At 35.0% G+C, this 14,494-nt stretch overlaps 1 protein-coding gene across 1 annotated transcript in view; it reads right to left on the bottom strand.

Annotated features, from left to right (window-relative positions):
* Window positions 1-14,494, bottom strand: part of LOC102404947 (disintegrin and metalloproteinase domain-containing protein 2) — a 101,008-nt gene that overhangs the window by 945 nt on the left and 85,569 nt on the right. The window contains exons 16-19 of the mRNA XM_025278209.2: window positions 11,381-11,564; window positions 7,081-7,158; window positions 6,697-6,868; window positions 1,013-1,172 (exon numbers count right to left, since the gene is read on the bottom strand). Of these exons, the coding sequence (XP_025133994.2) occupies window positions 1,013-1,172; window positions 6,697-6,868; window positions 7,081-7,158; window positions 11,381-11,564 (594 nt within the window). The remainder of the gene's footprint in view (window positions 1-1,012; window positions 1,173-6,696; window positions 6,869-7,080; window positions 7,159-11,380; window positions 11,565-14,494) is intronic.

Raw genomic sequence — 14,494 nt, 5'->3', positions numbered from 1 at the left:
AGCAAGGCTAACATGAGAAAAAGAACAGTAATAAAGGTTTACCTGGAAATGAACTCAGATCATATTTATATATATAAAACATTATTAGCTAAATAGCTTTACATTTTTTTTTACCATTCACATTCTGCTCATTTTCCCACAATACACTTTTCCAATATAAGAAAATTCCTTTAATATGTTTAAGTATTTTCTGAATTATGAGACTATTTTATGTGCCACATATAATTTCAGCAGTTTTACATAAACTTTTCAAAATATTTCTATGAAATGTATTCTCTTTTAATTTATATTATCAATTTTAAATATGTTAATAAAGTTCTTTAAATATTCTAATAAAATTCACTTCATCTTGAGTAAAATGAAGGGCGTAGATATAAAACTCAAAGGTAGAAATTATTTCATAGCAATTTCCATGAAAGGAAGTAAACCAATTTTAATATTTGTTTTACTCTTGAAGAATATTTTCAGATATTTATTAGGTTATTAAATAAAAATTTTTTTTCTGTAGCCATGGCTATAATAACCTAGATTTTTCAGTTTTACTATTATATATTTTACTTTAATATATTTTTATTTATATTTTAATCTTTTCCACCTCTGGCTGCCTCTGTTGAAGTTCCCTAAAGCCTAACTACTCTCCTAAATTTCCATGCTATGCCTTAATAAAATGTGTTTGCAAAACTCTTTGAAATATATAAATATTAAAAAGTAAATGATATTTAATACATACTTAATAATTAAGATCAAATAGTAAAAGAAGATAATCATTAACCAGAAATCATTGCTACTTAAATTTACTCTGAACACAGTCCAAGTTGTTTTAAGATTAAAAAACATTTTTATTATTCATTATATTGATCATTAATATATTGCATATTAAATTTACATGGAAAGATAAATATGTAACCTGAATTACTACTAGTTGAATCACCATAATGTTATATATTGATAAGTTACTATGTAGGCCAACTAACTGTAAAAGTAATGGATCTTAAATATGAAATTAATATACTCATCGCTTGTATAATCCTCAGTTCTCCATTTTTTCCTTTGGAAATACACTTTTACCAGTGTGGCAATTAGTACACAGAGAATAATGAAAAAAGGAATGAATAAGAAAAATGGCCATCTTGTAGGTTTAGAACGGTAAACATTCTCAATATAGCGACTTTCTAGGAGAGAAAACACCAGTGATTTGAAAGTAACTACCAGGAATATAGCAAAACCATTTCTTCATTTTATTATAACTATCGGAATAAGCATTTAAAGCATTTAATAATTTTACAATTAACATTTTTATATGAAATGGATAAGTTGACATCAGAAGTGCGCAAAGTTAGACTCGTCTGTAATAACTCTTACATAACAGTCCTCTACTCCTTGCTTATTTATTAAGAACCTCCTATTCCATGTGGTTCTCTTTTCAGATCTGTCTCATAATATAGATGAAAAGAATTATAGTGATTCAATTAAGAATTGCATTTTCCCTCAGTGCTCTATTTTTGGAAGAAATATTGCAAATTCTTTTATTGCATTGATATGTATTTTCATGCTTCATTTAAGAAACTGCTTGTCTCAAGGTCATGTAGACATTTCCCATGTTTCTTTCATGTTAGCTTCTACATTTGGATTTATCATCTATCCCCTATGAATTGTGAAGTAAGTTATAATTCTGAGATTCATTTGGTCTTATGTAGATATTCAGTTGTTAACATACAATGTGTTGAACTGACTTTCCTTCCCTTTTGAACTATTTTTGTCCTTTTCTTGACTACTGTAACTATATACTAAATCTATATTAAGTTCAGTTCAGTTGCTCAGTCATGTCTGACTCTTTGCAACCCCATGGACTGCAGCATGCCAGGCTTCCCTGTCCATCACCAACTCCCAGAGCTCATTCAAACTCATGTCCATTGAGTCGGTGATGCCATCCAACCATCTCATCCCCTGTCATCTCCTTCTCCTCCTGCCTTCAATCTTTCCCAGTATCAGGGTCTTTTCCAATGAGTCAGTTCTTCGCATCAGGTGGACAAAGTATTGGAGCTTCAGCTTCAGCATCAGTCCTTCCAATGAATATTCAGGACTGATTTCCTTTAGGATTGCCTGGTTTGATCTCCTTGCTGGCTAAGGGACTCTCAAGAGTCTCCTCTAACACCACAGTTCAAAGGCATCAATTCTAAGGTGATCAGCTGAGATCGCATCCATCTCTCTCACATCCACACATGAATACTAGAAACTCTAGTAAAGTCTCTTTTTTAAAAAAAATATAAATTTATTTATTTTAATTGGAGGCTAATTACTTTACAATATTGTATTGGTTTTGCCATACATAGACATGAATCCGCCACGGGTGTACTCATGTCCCCATCCTGAACCCCCCTCCCACCTCCCTCCCCATACCGTCCCTCTGGGTCATCCCAGTGCACCAGCCCCGAGCACCCTGTCTCATGCATCGAACCTGGACTGGCGATCCATTTCACATATGATAATATACATGTTTCAATGCCATTCTCCCAAATCGTCCTACCCTCGCCCTCTCCCACAGAGTGCAAAAGACTGTTCTATACATCTGTGTCTCTTTTGCTGTCTCGCATACAGGGTTATCATTACCATCATTCTAAATTCCATATATATGCGTTAGTATACTGTATTGGTGTTTTTCTTACTGGCTTACTTCAGAAACTCTAGTAAAGGCTCTTAAACTCCCCAGATCCTTGCTTCTACCCCCAAAAATAGTCTCTCACTGGATATAGGATAATATATAAAACTATATTATCCTAAGTTTGATATAAGGCAAATAGACTACATCATCCTTCTTTGTTCTTTTTCAGAGCTCTTTGGTTATTCTAGCACTTTTGTGTGTATTTTAGAATCAAATTTTTGATATCTAAAATATTGCATGCTTTTATTATTGGGTATTTTGATCTATAGATTTAATTTGGTGAGAATTGACATGTTGGCAATAATAAACTTTTCCACAGATGAACATGGAATATTTATCCATTTATTTGTGTGTTTAGTATCTATCTGCATTTTTGTTTGTTTCAGTGTAAAAGTATTGCACATATTTTGTTGAGCTTATTCCTAATATTTTATATTTTGATAGTATTATAGATGGGACTGATTTTAAGTTGATTTTCATTTTACTGCAGCTAGTATATAGCAATATTACTGACTTTTAAACATTTTCTTTGACCTTTCAAAGGGTTTTTATTACTTCTAAAAGTGTTCTTGTAGAATCCTGAGGATTTTTGATGTAATTAATCATATTGTCTGCAGTTTAATCTCATTCTTTCTAATCTTTATGCTCCTGATTTTTTGTTCTTTACTTATTGCACTGGCTAGGACTTAGAGTACAATACTGACATGGTGGGAGCAGACTTCATGGCCTTGCTCTCAGTTTTTTGGAAAAAAATATAATTATAAAATATATCAGCTAAAATCTTTTTGTTGATGCTTTTTATATTGATTTCATATTAAGTTTATTTCTGTTGATAGTTTGTTGCCTTTTAAAAATTCATAAATAGTTGTTGAATTTTGTCAAATGACTTTCATGCAACAAATGAGAAAATGAATATACTTTAAAATATTTACTAATTTTATGAATTGTACTGATTGACTTTCAAATCAATGTTTGCATTTATGTTAATTAAATATATTGTTCTGTAATTTTTTCTTTTTTAACTTTCTTTTCTGGATTTGTCATTAGGGATATGTTTTCCTCATCCAGTGAGGTGACAGGTGTCACTTTCACCACTGTTTTTTAAAATGATATTTCTTCCTGGCAAAACCATGCCAGAATTAACCTGTGAAAACTGTATATCTTGCTGCTGTTAATTTTGTTGGTTTTTAAAATCACAAACACACAGAACATGAAGTTTTGGCTTCTGATTTCTTGGTTATACTCTTTATATTACACTATGATTTAGAATTCTTTGTCCACATGGTATAGCCCTTATAACACTTTTCACAGCTGAGTAGCTTTATCAGTATACTTGTTACCCATACTCAATTAGGATTTGAAGAACATATGTATTTTGATCATTTTCAGTCTGAGCTGATGTAATTCCTTAAAAATGTGTGGATTTCTTATGTATCAAATGAAAAACACATTCCATTAAATGAGACCACATCCACAAGTCTTTCTGACATATGTCTGTCTATACTAGACCCTTGTGCTGCTGCTGCTGCTGCTAAGTCGCTTCAGTCGTGTCCAACTCTGTGCGAGCCCATAGACGGCAGCCTACCAGGCTCCGCCGTCCCTGGGATTCTCCAGGCAAGAACACTGGAGTGGGTTGCCATTTCCTTCTCCAATGCATGAAAGTGAAAAGTGAAAGTGAAGTCGCTCAGTCGTGTCCAACTCTTTGTGACCCCATGGACTGCAGCCCACCAGGCTCCTCTATCCATGGGACTTTCCAGGCAAGAGTACTGGAGTGGAAGGCTGCCATAAAATAACCTATTGTAGCCTTATTGTTTGTGAGTTTCATAAGGCAGTCCAATACAATACTTAAAAGGGCTTTTTGTATAGATGAAGGTGTCTAAGAAGCATCACTTTAAGGTTTTTCTGAGGTCTTAACAGAGGGGTTTAACATATGCTTGAAAATCTTTATCTGAGATCAAATTTTATTACTAATATCGTAAGTTTAGTTGTTAGCCACTTCTTACTTTTAAAAATGTTTTTCTGGAAGATTTCAGGAATAAAAATGTTTTATTTTCATGCTAAAAAGTCTAACTCTTTTATGAATATAAATATACATTTTACTTGAAAATTTAACTTTTCCTTCATTATTAATTACTGTCTCCTTGCATTTTATCATAGGTAACTTCAGTTGCCCAACCTGGAAATCACTACAGTCTTCCTAGAAATCTTGTTGACGAGAACCATGAATTCTATTTTTCACATTACCACAGGCAGCAAGGGTGCCTCACAATTCACCAGTTCATAATAAATGCTCTCATTTCTCCAAATTCTAATAATGTGTTTTAAGCTGTCTTTGAATTGCTCACCAAGAGTCCTCTTGAGACAATGTCAACATAAACTTATAGTCTTCAAAGGTTTCCTGTTCTGCCTTCCACGAACCATCCAATTCCAAAGCTAATGGCACATGTTTTAGACTCTTGTTATACAAATATAAATACACCATCTAGAGAGCACTTGTGCAAGAAAGTACCCCCAAATTTAGGAACTTAAACAATCATTTCATTTGAATTTTGTGTGGCATGAGTTTGTGCAGGGCTTAGTTGCATGCTTGTATTTTTGTGTCTCAAAGTCAAATTTCAAATACAGCCAATCATCTTCAACAGAATGAGTATTCCAATAATGAGAGTTCCAAGAATTAGTATTCTGAAAAGCCCAATCAGAAGGCCAACTTGGATGCTAAGAAAGAATAGTCTCCTCTTCTCATGGGGGAAAAGGCATGTGTGTGTATGGATAGAAGCAGTTAATTACAGTGAATCTGAAGATAAGCTAATTGTTCCCACTAAAATAGAAATAGCTTGCATCAAACCTGGACTGGTGATTTGTTTCTTATATGATATTATACATGTTTCAGGATACAGGAAGCTTGGGGCTGGTGCACTGCGATGACCCAGAGGGATGGTATGGGGAGGGAGGTGGGAGGGGGGTTCAGGATGGGGAATATGTGTACACCTGTGGCGGATTCATGTTGATGAATCCAATACAATACAAATACAATACAAAACCAATACAATATTGTAAAATTAAAAAAAAAAAGAGAGAATGTTGATTCCATAAAGAATACAGACAATAAAAAAAAGTTAGCTGTAAAATAGAAATAGCTTGATAATACATGTTATAATTTTCTTTTTTACTTAGTCTCTAATAAATGGTATTAAATACTATATTTCAAAAGTTGGAATAAATGTGGAAATGTTAAGAACTAAGTCTGGCTCAAAATCTGGAGAAACCTGCTTTGCTTTTCTGTAAATATAAATTTTTGTATAAAGGTCCTAAGCAACACTGGATATACTGGCGTGCTCTAAAATCCACCTCTACTTTGAACAAAAGATTGTAGGAAATTACATTTCCTATGCTCCTGAACCTTCTGTCTTCTGGTTAGATTTAGCTGATGGGATTCATGGATTCACTGGATAAAATTTGGAGAGCAGGCAGACTGAAATCCTCATGGTATTGATCCATCTCCATCTCCAGCATCTGTAGTTATGTCTCTGCATCCTCCATACCTTCAGCTCTTGCTGAAGGGTACCTCTACCTGTCTTCTGGATCCTGGTATCCCTAACCGTAGTCATATGTCATGCAAAATGGCTTAGATTCTGGTTCTAGTAATACCATCTCCATTTATTGTCCTTTCAGCCCTATGAAGTGGTAATGGATTCCTGCATTGCTAATCTCTGCACTGCCTCACAGTTCTCTGATTAGCTTTCATATCTGCTCTTATGTGTTACCCTACCTCATGTTTTGTACTTAATTCCTTCTGTATGAAAGACTAAAGTGATTTCTGTTTTCTTGCCTGGGTCCCTACTGGCATATCTTATTTATAACATATATTTTGTATAACACGTTAGCCTCTGGAAGTAAAATAGCCATCTATGATTTATTATTTGATGTCCGATCATAATCTAAATATAAATTAGTAGACAAAATATTTACCTTGTCAAATTTAACACATTAAAACATTGTCTGAATTATAACTTCAATTTGTTATCAATACTTACCAGCAACAGGAGTAGTACCTGCATCAGTGAAACCAGGTCCACCAGTTGCAGGTTCTGCGGGTGGAAAGTTGCCACTGTCAATGCTCCCACCTTCCCATCCTGGAACTGAATGTTCGCAATTTGGAGGTAAATATGAAGGGTTACAGTGACAATTCTTTTTATTATTACACACCTGAAACAGGAGAAATATCACCTTATAAAGTAAGTAGCTACAATTATTTGTGTTCATTAAAATTTTGAAAAAATACATAGGTTAGATAAGGTTGATTTTCTTACCTGGTTTATGAATGTGTGTGTGTGTGTGTGTGTGTTTAGCTATGTGTTTGCTTTCCAAAGATCACTGTCAATGATATATACTCTATGTCTCATAGTACTGATACTTACACCTTGATTGTTGCATTTTTCTGGATTACAGTCATAGTTCAAGAATGAAGAATCTACACATTGCTTATTCTTGCAAATCTAAAAAAGGAATGTCCCAAAGTAAGTTAATTGAACCACCATCTGTACTTGGCATCTAACTAAAAGGATTCCGTATTGTACAGACATAAGAGGTATTCATTTCATAATAAATATTAACATACTACCAATAAGTGGTTAATTCATACTGCTACTGAGTTTCTAGCACTAGATGAGACTGATTATCTGAAAGTTAAAATAAAAAGCATCTTCTATGCTTATACTAGGATAGGAAGTACAGACATGAAATAAAAGCAAAGGCAATATGTCATAAATACTATAATAAAATAGTTTTATGAAATAATAAAAAACAAAGAATATATGAGGGCAGCAAAACATTTTTGTTGAGCCCTGATGTTGAACAGGACTCAATCAAACATAGAAATGAAAGACAAAGTACTTGTACAAAAAGAATAAATCTTCAAAATGACTACATCATACCTACTATGTAACTTTTAAAAAATATTAAGGGAAGTGCAACTGTTACACAAAGAACATCCATTCAAATATTAATTAACTAAATATTTGAGTCTTACAATGCACTTTACCCTGAGAACGCAGCAGTGAATAGCAATAACAAAAAAACCTTATATTGCTCATATTGCTGTAAAAGGTAAAGAAATACACACACACAAACACACACACAATCTACATGTGATGTGACAGAAGTTATTATGGAGGATATGTTTGTGTCTTGTAATCTTGATCAGAAAGTTGGTCTATAACTTTTAAATAATCAGTCATATTTAGAGATTTAATTGGAAGATGGAAGGCTGATAAAAAGGAAGTTTTGAAAAAGAGAATGCAAACGTGAGAGAAAATATAGAGAGACAAACTAGAGCAACATTGCAGTAGTCTAGAAAAATGACAACCCAGAGTGAAACTGAGTGCTTAGTGGTGTTGATCAAAAACAGTGGTTGTATTTGAGATAGAGTTAATTCACCAAGTTTAGTGATAAATTGTATATAAAGAATGAAAAGAGAGATAGGCAATGACACTATAATACTATAATACTGGTATGTCTAACTTTCTTGGTTATGGTACAACTGATGATATAAGAAAGCTAACATAAAGCCCCAAATTATAGAAATATTATTTTTTGAGACTTCATTTTACTTGTAATATCAAGTAATACCGTGTACTTGAGATAAAAGGAAAATCATTTTTGCACAGAAAATGTGAGATAATGTGATTTCACAAAAGTAACCCAAACCTGAAGCCAGAGATTCCCGCTGAGGTCATCAGTGGCAAAGGATGTAGGATTTAAGTGATTATATGCACCATATGCCAGTGACAGAATTAAAAGCAGATTTTTACCAAATCCTGAAAAATTAATCTGGAGCGTGACATCAGCAAAATGGTGCGCTGGGCACCCCAAGTGTTGTTCTCCCTTAGAGATGTTAGAGGAAGAAGATGAAGCAGAAGGAGGAGGAGGAAGGGGAGGAAGGGGAAGAGGGGGAGGGGAAGAAGAACTGGCTAAAGCAACCCATAGGAGCTCTGGAAGTAGTCAGAGGACTACAACAGCTAAGCAAATGACCAAACAAATAGCCACACCAAAACATTAGAAAACTTTGTAGCATTTTGTTCACCCTGTCCCACTACCTCTGGTGCATGGCACAGTCTAGGTTTGGAGAAGGCAGCAGCAGAGTTTCCAGAGGATATCTTATTTTTCATATTCTCATCTGTCTGGGAACTGCTTAAAGACTGGTTTCTGTTCCACTTGACTCAAATCTCAGCTGGACACTGCTCAGGAAAACTAAGACTTGCAGACATGGGGGGCAGAGAATGAATGGAGACATACTGTAGACAATATAAGGCTCCAAGGCTACCGTGGTGAGACTATTTGGAAAAATAAAGCATCTAAAATGTCCATGTATACGAGGGATGAGAAAAGCCACAAAGACATGCATCTTCACAGGAAAGATGCATATTCACAAAACCCTCAGAGAAAACAAATTTTCTCCTCAGGCTACTCTCAAGGCTCAGAGCACCCAAGAAATTACAGAAGGACTACCTGAGCACAGAGCCAGACTGTAAACTTGGGGAGAAGTGGTTGTGTTTTCTGCAGTCCAATTTTTAACGACAATGACCACAAAAAAATCACATCCTATCAAAAGAGGAGAAAAAGGATGAAAGACTATACAGTGGAGATAAGACAGTCTTACCCACAAGTGGTACTGGGAAAACTGGATAGGAACACAAAAAACAATAAGATTAAAACATTCCCTCATAGTATTTATAAAAATAAACTCAAAATGGCTTAAAGGCCGAAATGTAAGGCCTGTAACCATAAAACTATTAGAAGAGAACATAGGCAGGATACTCTGACATAAATTGTAGCAATATTTTCTTGGATAAATATCCTAAGACAAAAGAAAAAAAAGAAAAAAAATAAAAAAATAAATGAGACCTAATTAAACTTAAAAGCTTTTGCACAGCAAAGGAAATTATCAATAAAGCAAAAGACACCTATGGAATGAGAGAAAATATTTGCTAATGATGTGACCAACAGGATGTTAATATCCAAAACGTTGTTGTTGTTGTTTAGTAGCTAAGTCATGTCTGGTTCTTTTGTGATCCCGTGGACTGTAGCTTGCCATGCTCCTCTGCCCATGGGATTTTTCAGGCAAGAATACTGGAGGGGGTTGCCATTTCCTTCTCCAAGGGATTTTCGTAGCCCAGGAATCAAACCCACGTCTCCTGCATTGGCAGACAGAGTCTTTACCACTGAACCACCAGGGAAGTCCATCCAAAATGTATAGCTTATTCAAAATAAATAGCTTATTCAACTCAATATCAAAGCAAAAATAAAAACGAAAACAGAAGGCCAAATACACATATTTCCACATAAAATATAAAGTTGGCCCACAAGTGTATGAAAAGATGTTCAACATTTCTCATTATAAGAGAGATACAAATCAAAACTACAATGAGGTATCGCCTCACACCTGTTTGAATGAGTTTCATCAAAATCTCTACAAATAACAAATGTTGGGGAAGATGTGGAGAAAAAGAAGCCCTTGTATACTTTTGCTGGCAATATAAATTGGTACAGCTACTATGGGAAACACTATGGAATTTCCTTAAAAAAGTAAAACTAGAACTACCATACAACCCAGCAATCCTACTCCTGGGTATACATCTGGAAAAAAGAAAGACATTAATTCAAAAAAATATATATTTCTCAATGTTCACAGCAGCACTATTTATAACATCCAAGACTCAGAAACAACTTAAGTGCCTATCAACAGACTACTGGATTATAAATGTGATTTTAAAAATATAAATCTATATAAATATATTTATAAATAATGGAATATTTATAAATAATATGTAATATTTAGAAATACGAATGTGGAATATTACTCAGGCATAAAAAGAAGGAACTACTGTCGTTCTCAGTAATGTGGACGAGCTTAGTGAAATGAGTCAGATGAAGGAAGTCAAATACTATATGATATCACTTATATGTGGAAACTTAAAAAGGATACAGATGAATGTATATGCAAAATTGAAACAGAACTCTCCAAAGGGGAGATCCAAGTGGGGAGGGATAAATTAGGAGTATAAATTGTATAGTACAGTACAAATTGTATAGTGTACAAATACTGACAAATGGTATAGTATATAAGGTGCTATTTATAATGTAGATAGGCGACAAAGATATACTGCATAGCACAGGGACTTATTATTTTGTAATAACCTAATATGGAATATAATCTGCAAAACACTGAATCACTATGATGTACACCAGGAACTAACGCAATATTGTAAATCAATTATTTCAATTTAAAAGAATTAATGGAAGGTTCATTATAGAAAATGGAGAGTAATCGTATTTCAGATTTTCATCCCTTTGATTGATCTTTCCTTTACTCTGTGAATCCTTTATTATTTTTATCACTAAAATGAGCATATGTTTCTTTAAAGTTTTTTTTTACTTTAATCATTATTTTTAAGTAATTATATAAAAATATGATTCACTACATTAAAAATATATGAAATGATAAAACTGTCAATGAACAGTATGATTCTCAACTCAGTTAACATATGTGAAAAAATAGTAAATAGCAGGTTATGTTTTTTCTTTTAAAATTTCTCTCATTTTCAAAACTTTCCATTTCCTATTTTTTGAAATTAAATACACATTTAACTTGAGAAAAATACCACATATGCATTTAAAATTTGAAATTAGTATATTACCTGGTAATAAAAGACCACACACCTTACTTTCACCACAAACAGTTCCATCTTTTACCCACATCATTCCTTCATCTTCATCACCGTATTCATAATGCAGTCCAACGCAGATCTTTCCATTTATGTTGGAATACATAACAGAGGCATTTTCAACAGAAATGACCTCTCTTTTATCATATGTACATAGTAATTTTCCACATCTCACATTCCTATAATTTAGCAACAAATAAAAATCATTAGCTTTCAATACAGAGAAATATTAGAATATCAATTCTAAAGGAAAAAGATTTAAATAAAGCATGAAGAGAAAGAAAGATTGTGCTAAGTTGGGTCCGACTCTTGCGACCCTATGGACTGTAGCCTGCCCGGCTCCTCTGTCCATGGGATTCTCCAGGCAAGAATACTGGAGTGGGTTGCCAGTTTATTTTTCCAGGGGCTCTTCCCGACCCAGGAATTGAACCCAGGTCTCCAACATTGCAGGTAGATTCTTTACCAACTGAACTACATTGAAAACCCAAATAAAGCGTTACTGCTGCTGCTGCTGCTAAGTCACTTCAGTCGTGTCCGACTCTGTGTGACCCCATAGACGGCAACCCACCAGGCTCCCCCATCCCTGGGATTCTCCAGGCAAGAATACTCGAGTGGATTGCCATTTCCTTCTCCAATGCATGAAAGTGAAAAGTGAAAGTGAAGTCTCTCAGTCGTGTCCGACTCCTAGCGACCCCATGGACTGCAGCCCACCAGGCTCCTCCATCCATGGGATTTTGCAGGCAAGAGTACTGGAGTGGGGTGCCATTGCCTTCTCCGAAATAAAGCGTTAAGTCTTGCTAAGAGATTATGCAATTAATTGTGAAACTGAAAATTATGAGGGTCTTTCCTGTGTTATTAACAATAACAACGTCTTAGTAATTATGAGCTACTTCTTACTTTGTGCTGTGCTGTGCTTAGTCATTTGGTTGTGTCTGGCTCCGTGAAACCCCTTGGACTGTGACCCACCAGGCTCCTTTATGCATGGGAATTCTCCAGGCAAGAATACTGGAGTGGATTACCCATGCCCTCCTCCAGGGAATCTTCCCAATCCAGGAATTGAGCTCAGGTCTCCCGCATTGCAGGTGGATTATTTACTGTCTGAGCCACCAGGGAAGCCCATGAATCCTGGAGTAGGTAGCCTATCCCTTTTCCAGGGGATCTCCCTGACCCAGGAATCCAACCCAGGTCTCCTGTATTGCAGGTGGATTCTTTATCAGCTGAGCTACCAGGGAAGCCCCACTTCCTATTTAGTCATCACTTTTTTTTTTAATTTTATTTTATTTTTAAACTTTACATAATTGTATTAGTTTTGCCAAATATCAAAATGAATCCACCACAGGTATACATGTGTTCCCCATCCTGAACCCTCCTCCCTCCTCCCTCATCACTTTTAAACAATTCTTTATTATTATTATTATTATTATTTTTTGGCTGTTGTTCTTAAACATGATTCTGAGCTTATTCTATCTAAAAATTAGTAAAGTTTTAAAAATTATTAACATACTTACATTTCCTTTTCTATTTTTCAAACATAATACATATTCTCCACATCATGGGTCCCAAACTGACAAAACATTAAGGCATACACTTAAGAAGCAGTATATGGAATAAATATTAATGTTGAATCACTAAGATACATCATGATGATAGTGTCTAAACCACAGACAAAAATAACCAGAAAATCAAGTGTGTGTGTGTGTGTGTGTGTGTGTGTGCAGTTGTGTCTGATTCTATGCCTGACAGGCTCCTCTGTCAATGGAATTTTTCCAGGTAAGGATACTGGAGTGGGTTGCCATTTCCTTCTCCAGGGAATTTTCCTGACCCAGCATCTCCTGCATCTTCTGCATTAGCACGCAGATTCTTTACGGCTGAGCCACAGGGAAGGCAACCCAAAAATGAAAAAAAAAGCATTAATAATCACATGAAAGAGTGGTAATTTCATAAATCAGTAGGGAAATGCAAATTAGAGAGTAAGATACCTCTTTAGAATGACACGTAAACAAGGCAACAAAAAGTTGTGACGGTACAAAACGCTGCAGATGCGGAGAATTTATAACTCTGAAACACTTTTGTTGGAAATGTAAAATGGTACAGTAACTTTGGAAATTATGTGGGCAACTGCTTAAAATGTTTAAATTGTCATGTAAGTGAAAGTTACTCAGTCATGTCTGACTCTTTTGCAACCCCATGGACTGTAGACCGCCAGGCTCCTCTGCTTATGGAATTCTTTAGGCAAGAATACTCGCATGAGTTGCCATTCCCTTCTCCAGGGGATCTTTCCAACCCAGGGATGAACCTGGGTGTTCTGCATTGCAGCAGATTCTTTATCATCTGAGCCACCAAGTAAGCCCTGAACTTTCCACATGACTCAGGAACTCCACTTCTAAGTGTGCATCCATGGGAAATTTAAAAATATGTGTTTACATAAAGACTTGCACCTTCATCACTTATTTATTTTAATATAAATTTATTTATTTTAATTGGAGGTTAATTACTTTACAATATTGTATTGGTTTTGCCATACATCAACATGAATCCGCCACGGCTGTACACGTGTTCCCCATCCTGAACCCCCCACCCTCCTCCCTCCCTGTACCATCCCTCTAGGTCATCCCAGTGCACCAGCCCCAAGCATCCAGTATCCTGCATGGAACCTGGACTGGCGATTCGTTTCATATGTGATATTATACATGTTTCAATGCCATTCTCCCAAATCATCCCACCCTCACCCTCTCCCACAGAGTCCAAAAGACTGTTCTATACATCAGTGTCTCTTATGCTATCTTGAATACAGGGTTATCATTACCATCTTTCTAAATTCCATACATATGTGTTAGTATACTGTATTGGTGTTTTTCTTTCTGGCTTACTCCACTCTGTATAATAGGCTCCAGTTTCATCCACCTCATTAGAACTGATTCAAATCATCACTTGTTATATCTCAAGAGAAAAAATACATGGCTTTTCAAAGAAAACAAACAAAATATTTCATAAGAATGTACAAAGCACCATTGTTCTTAATGTTTTTACTTGAAGTATACTTGATTTGTAATGTTGTTAACTACTACGTATAGCAAAGTGATTCAGTTATATATATATATATATTTTT

The sequence above is a fragment of the Bubalus bubalis genome, chromosome 1 (assembly GCF_019923935.1).
Source record: "Bubalus bubalis isolate 160015118507 breed Murrah chromosome 1, NDDB_SH_1, whole genome shotgun sequence".
NCBI lineage: Eukaryota > Metazoa > Chordata > Mammalia > Artiodactyla > Bovidae > Bubalus > Bubalus bubalis.
The sequence above is the reverse complement of the archived record's forward strand: the minus strand, read 5'-3'. Positions and strand labels throughout refer to the sequence as shown.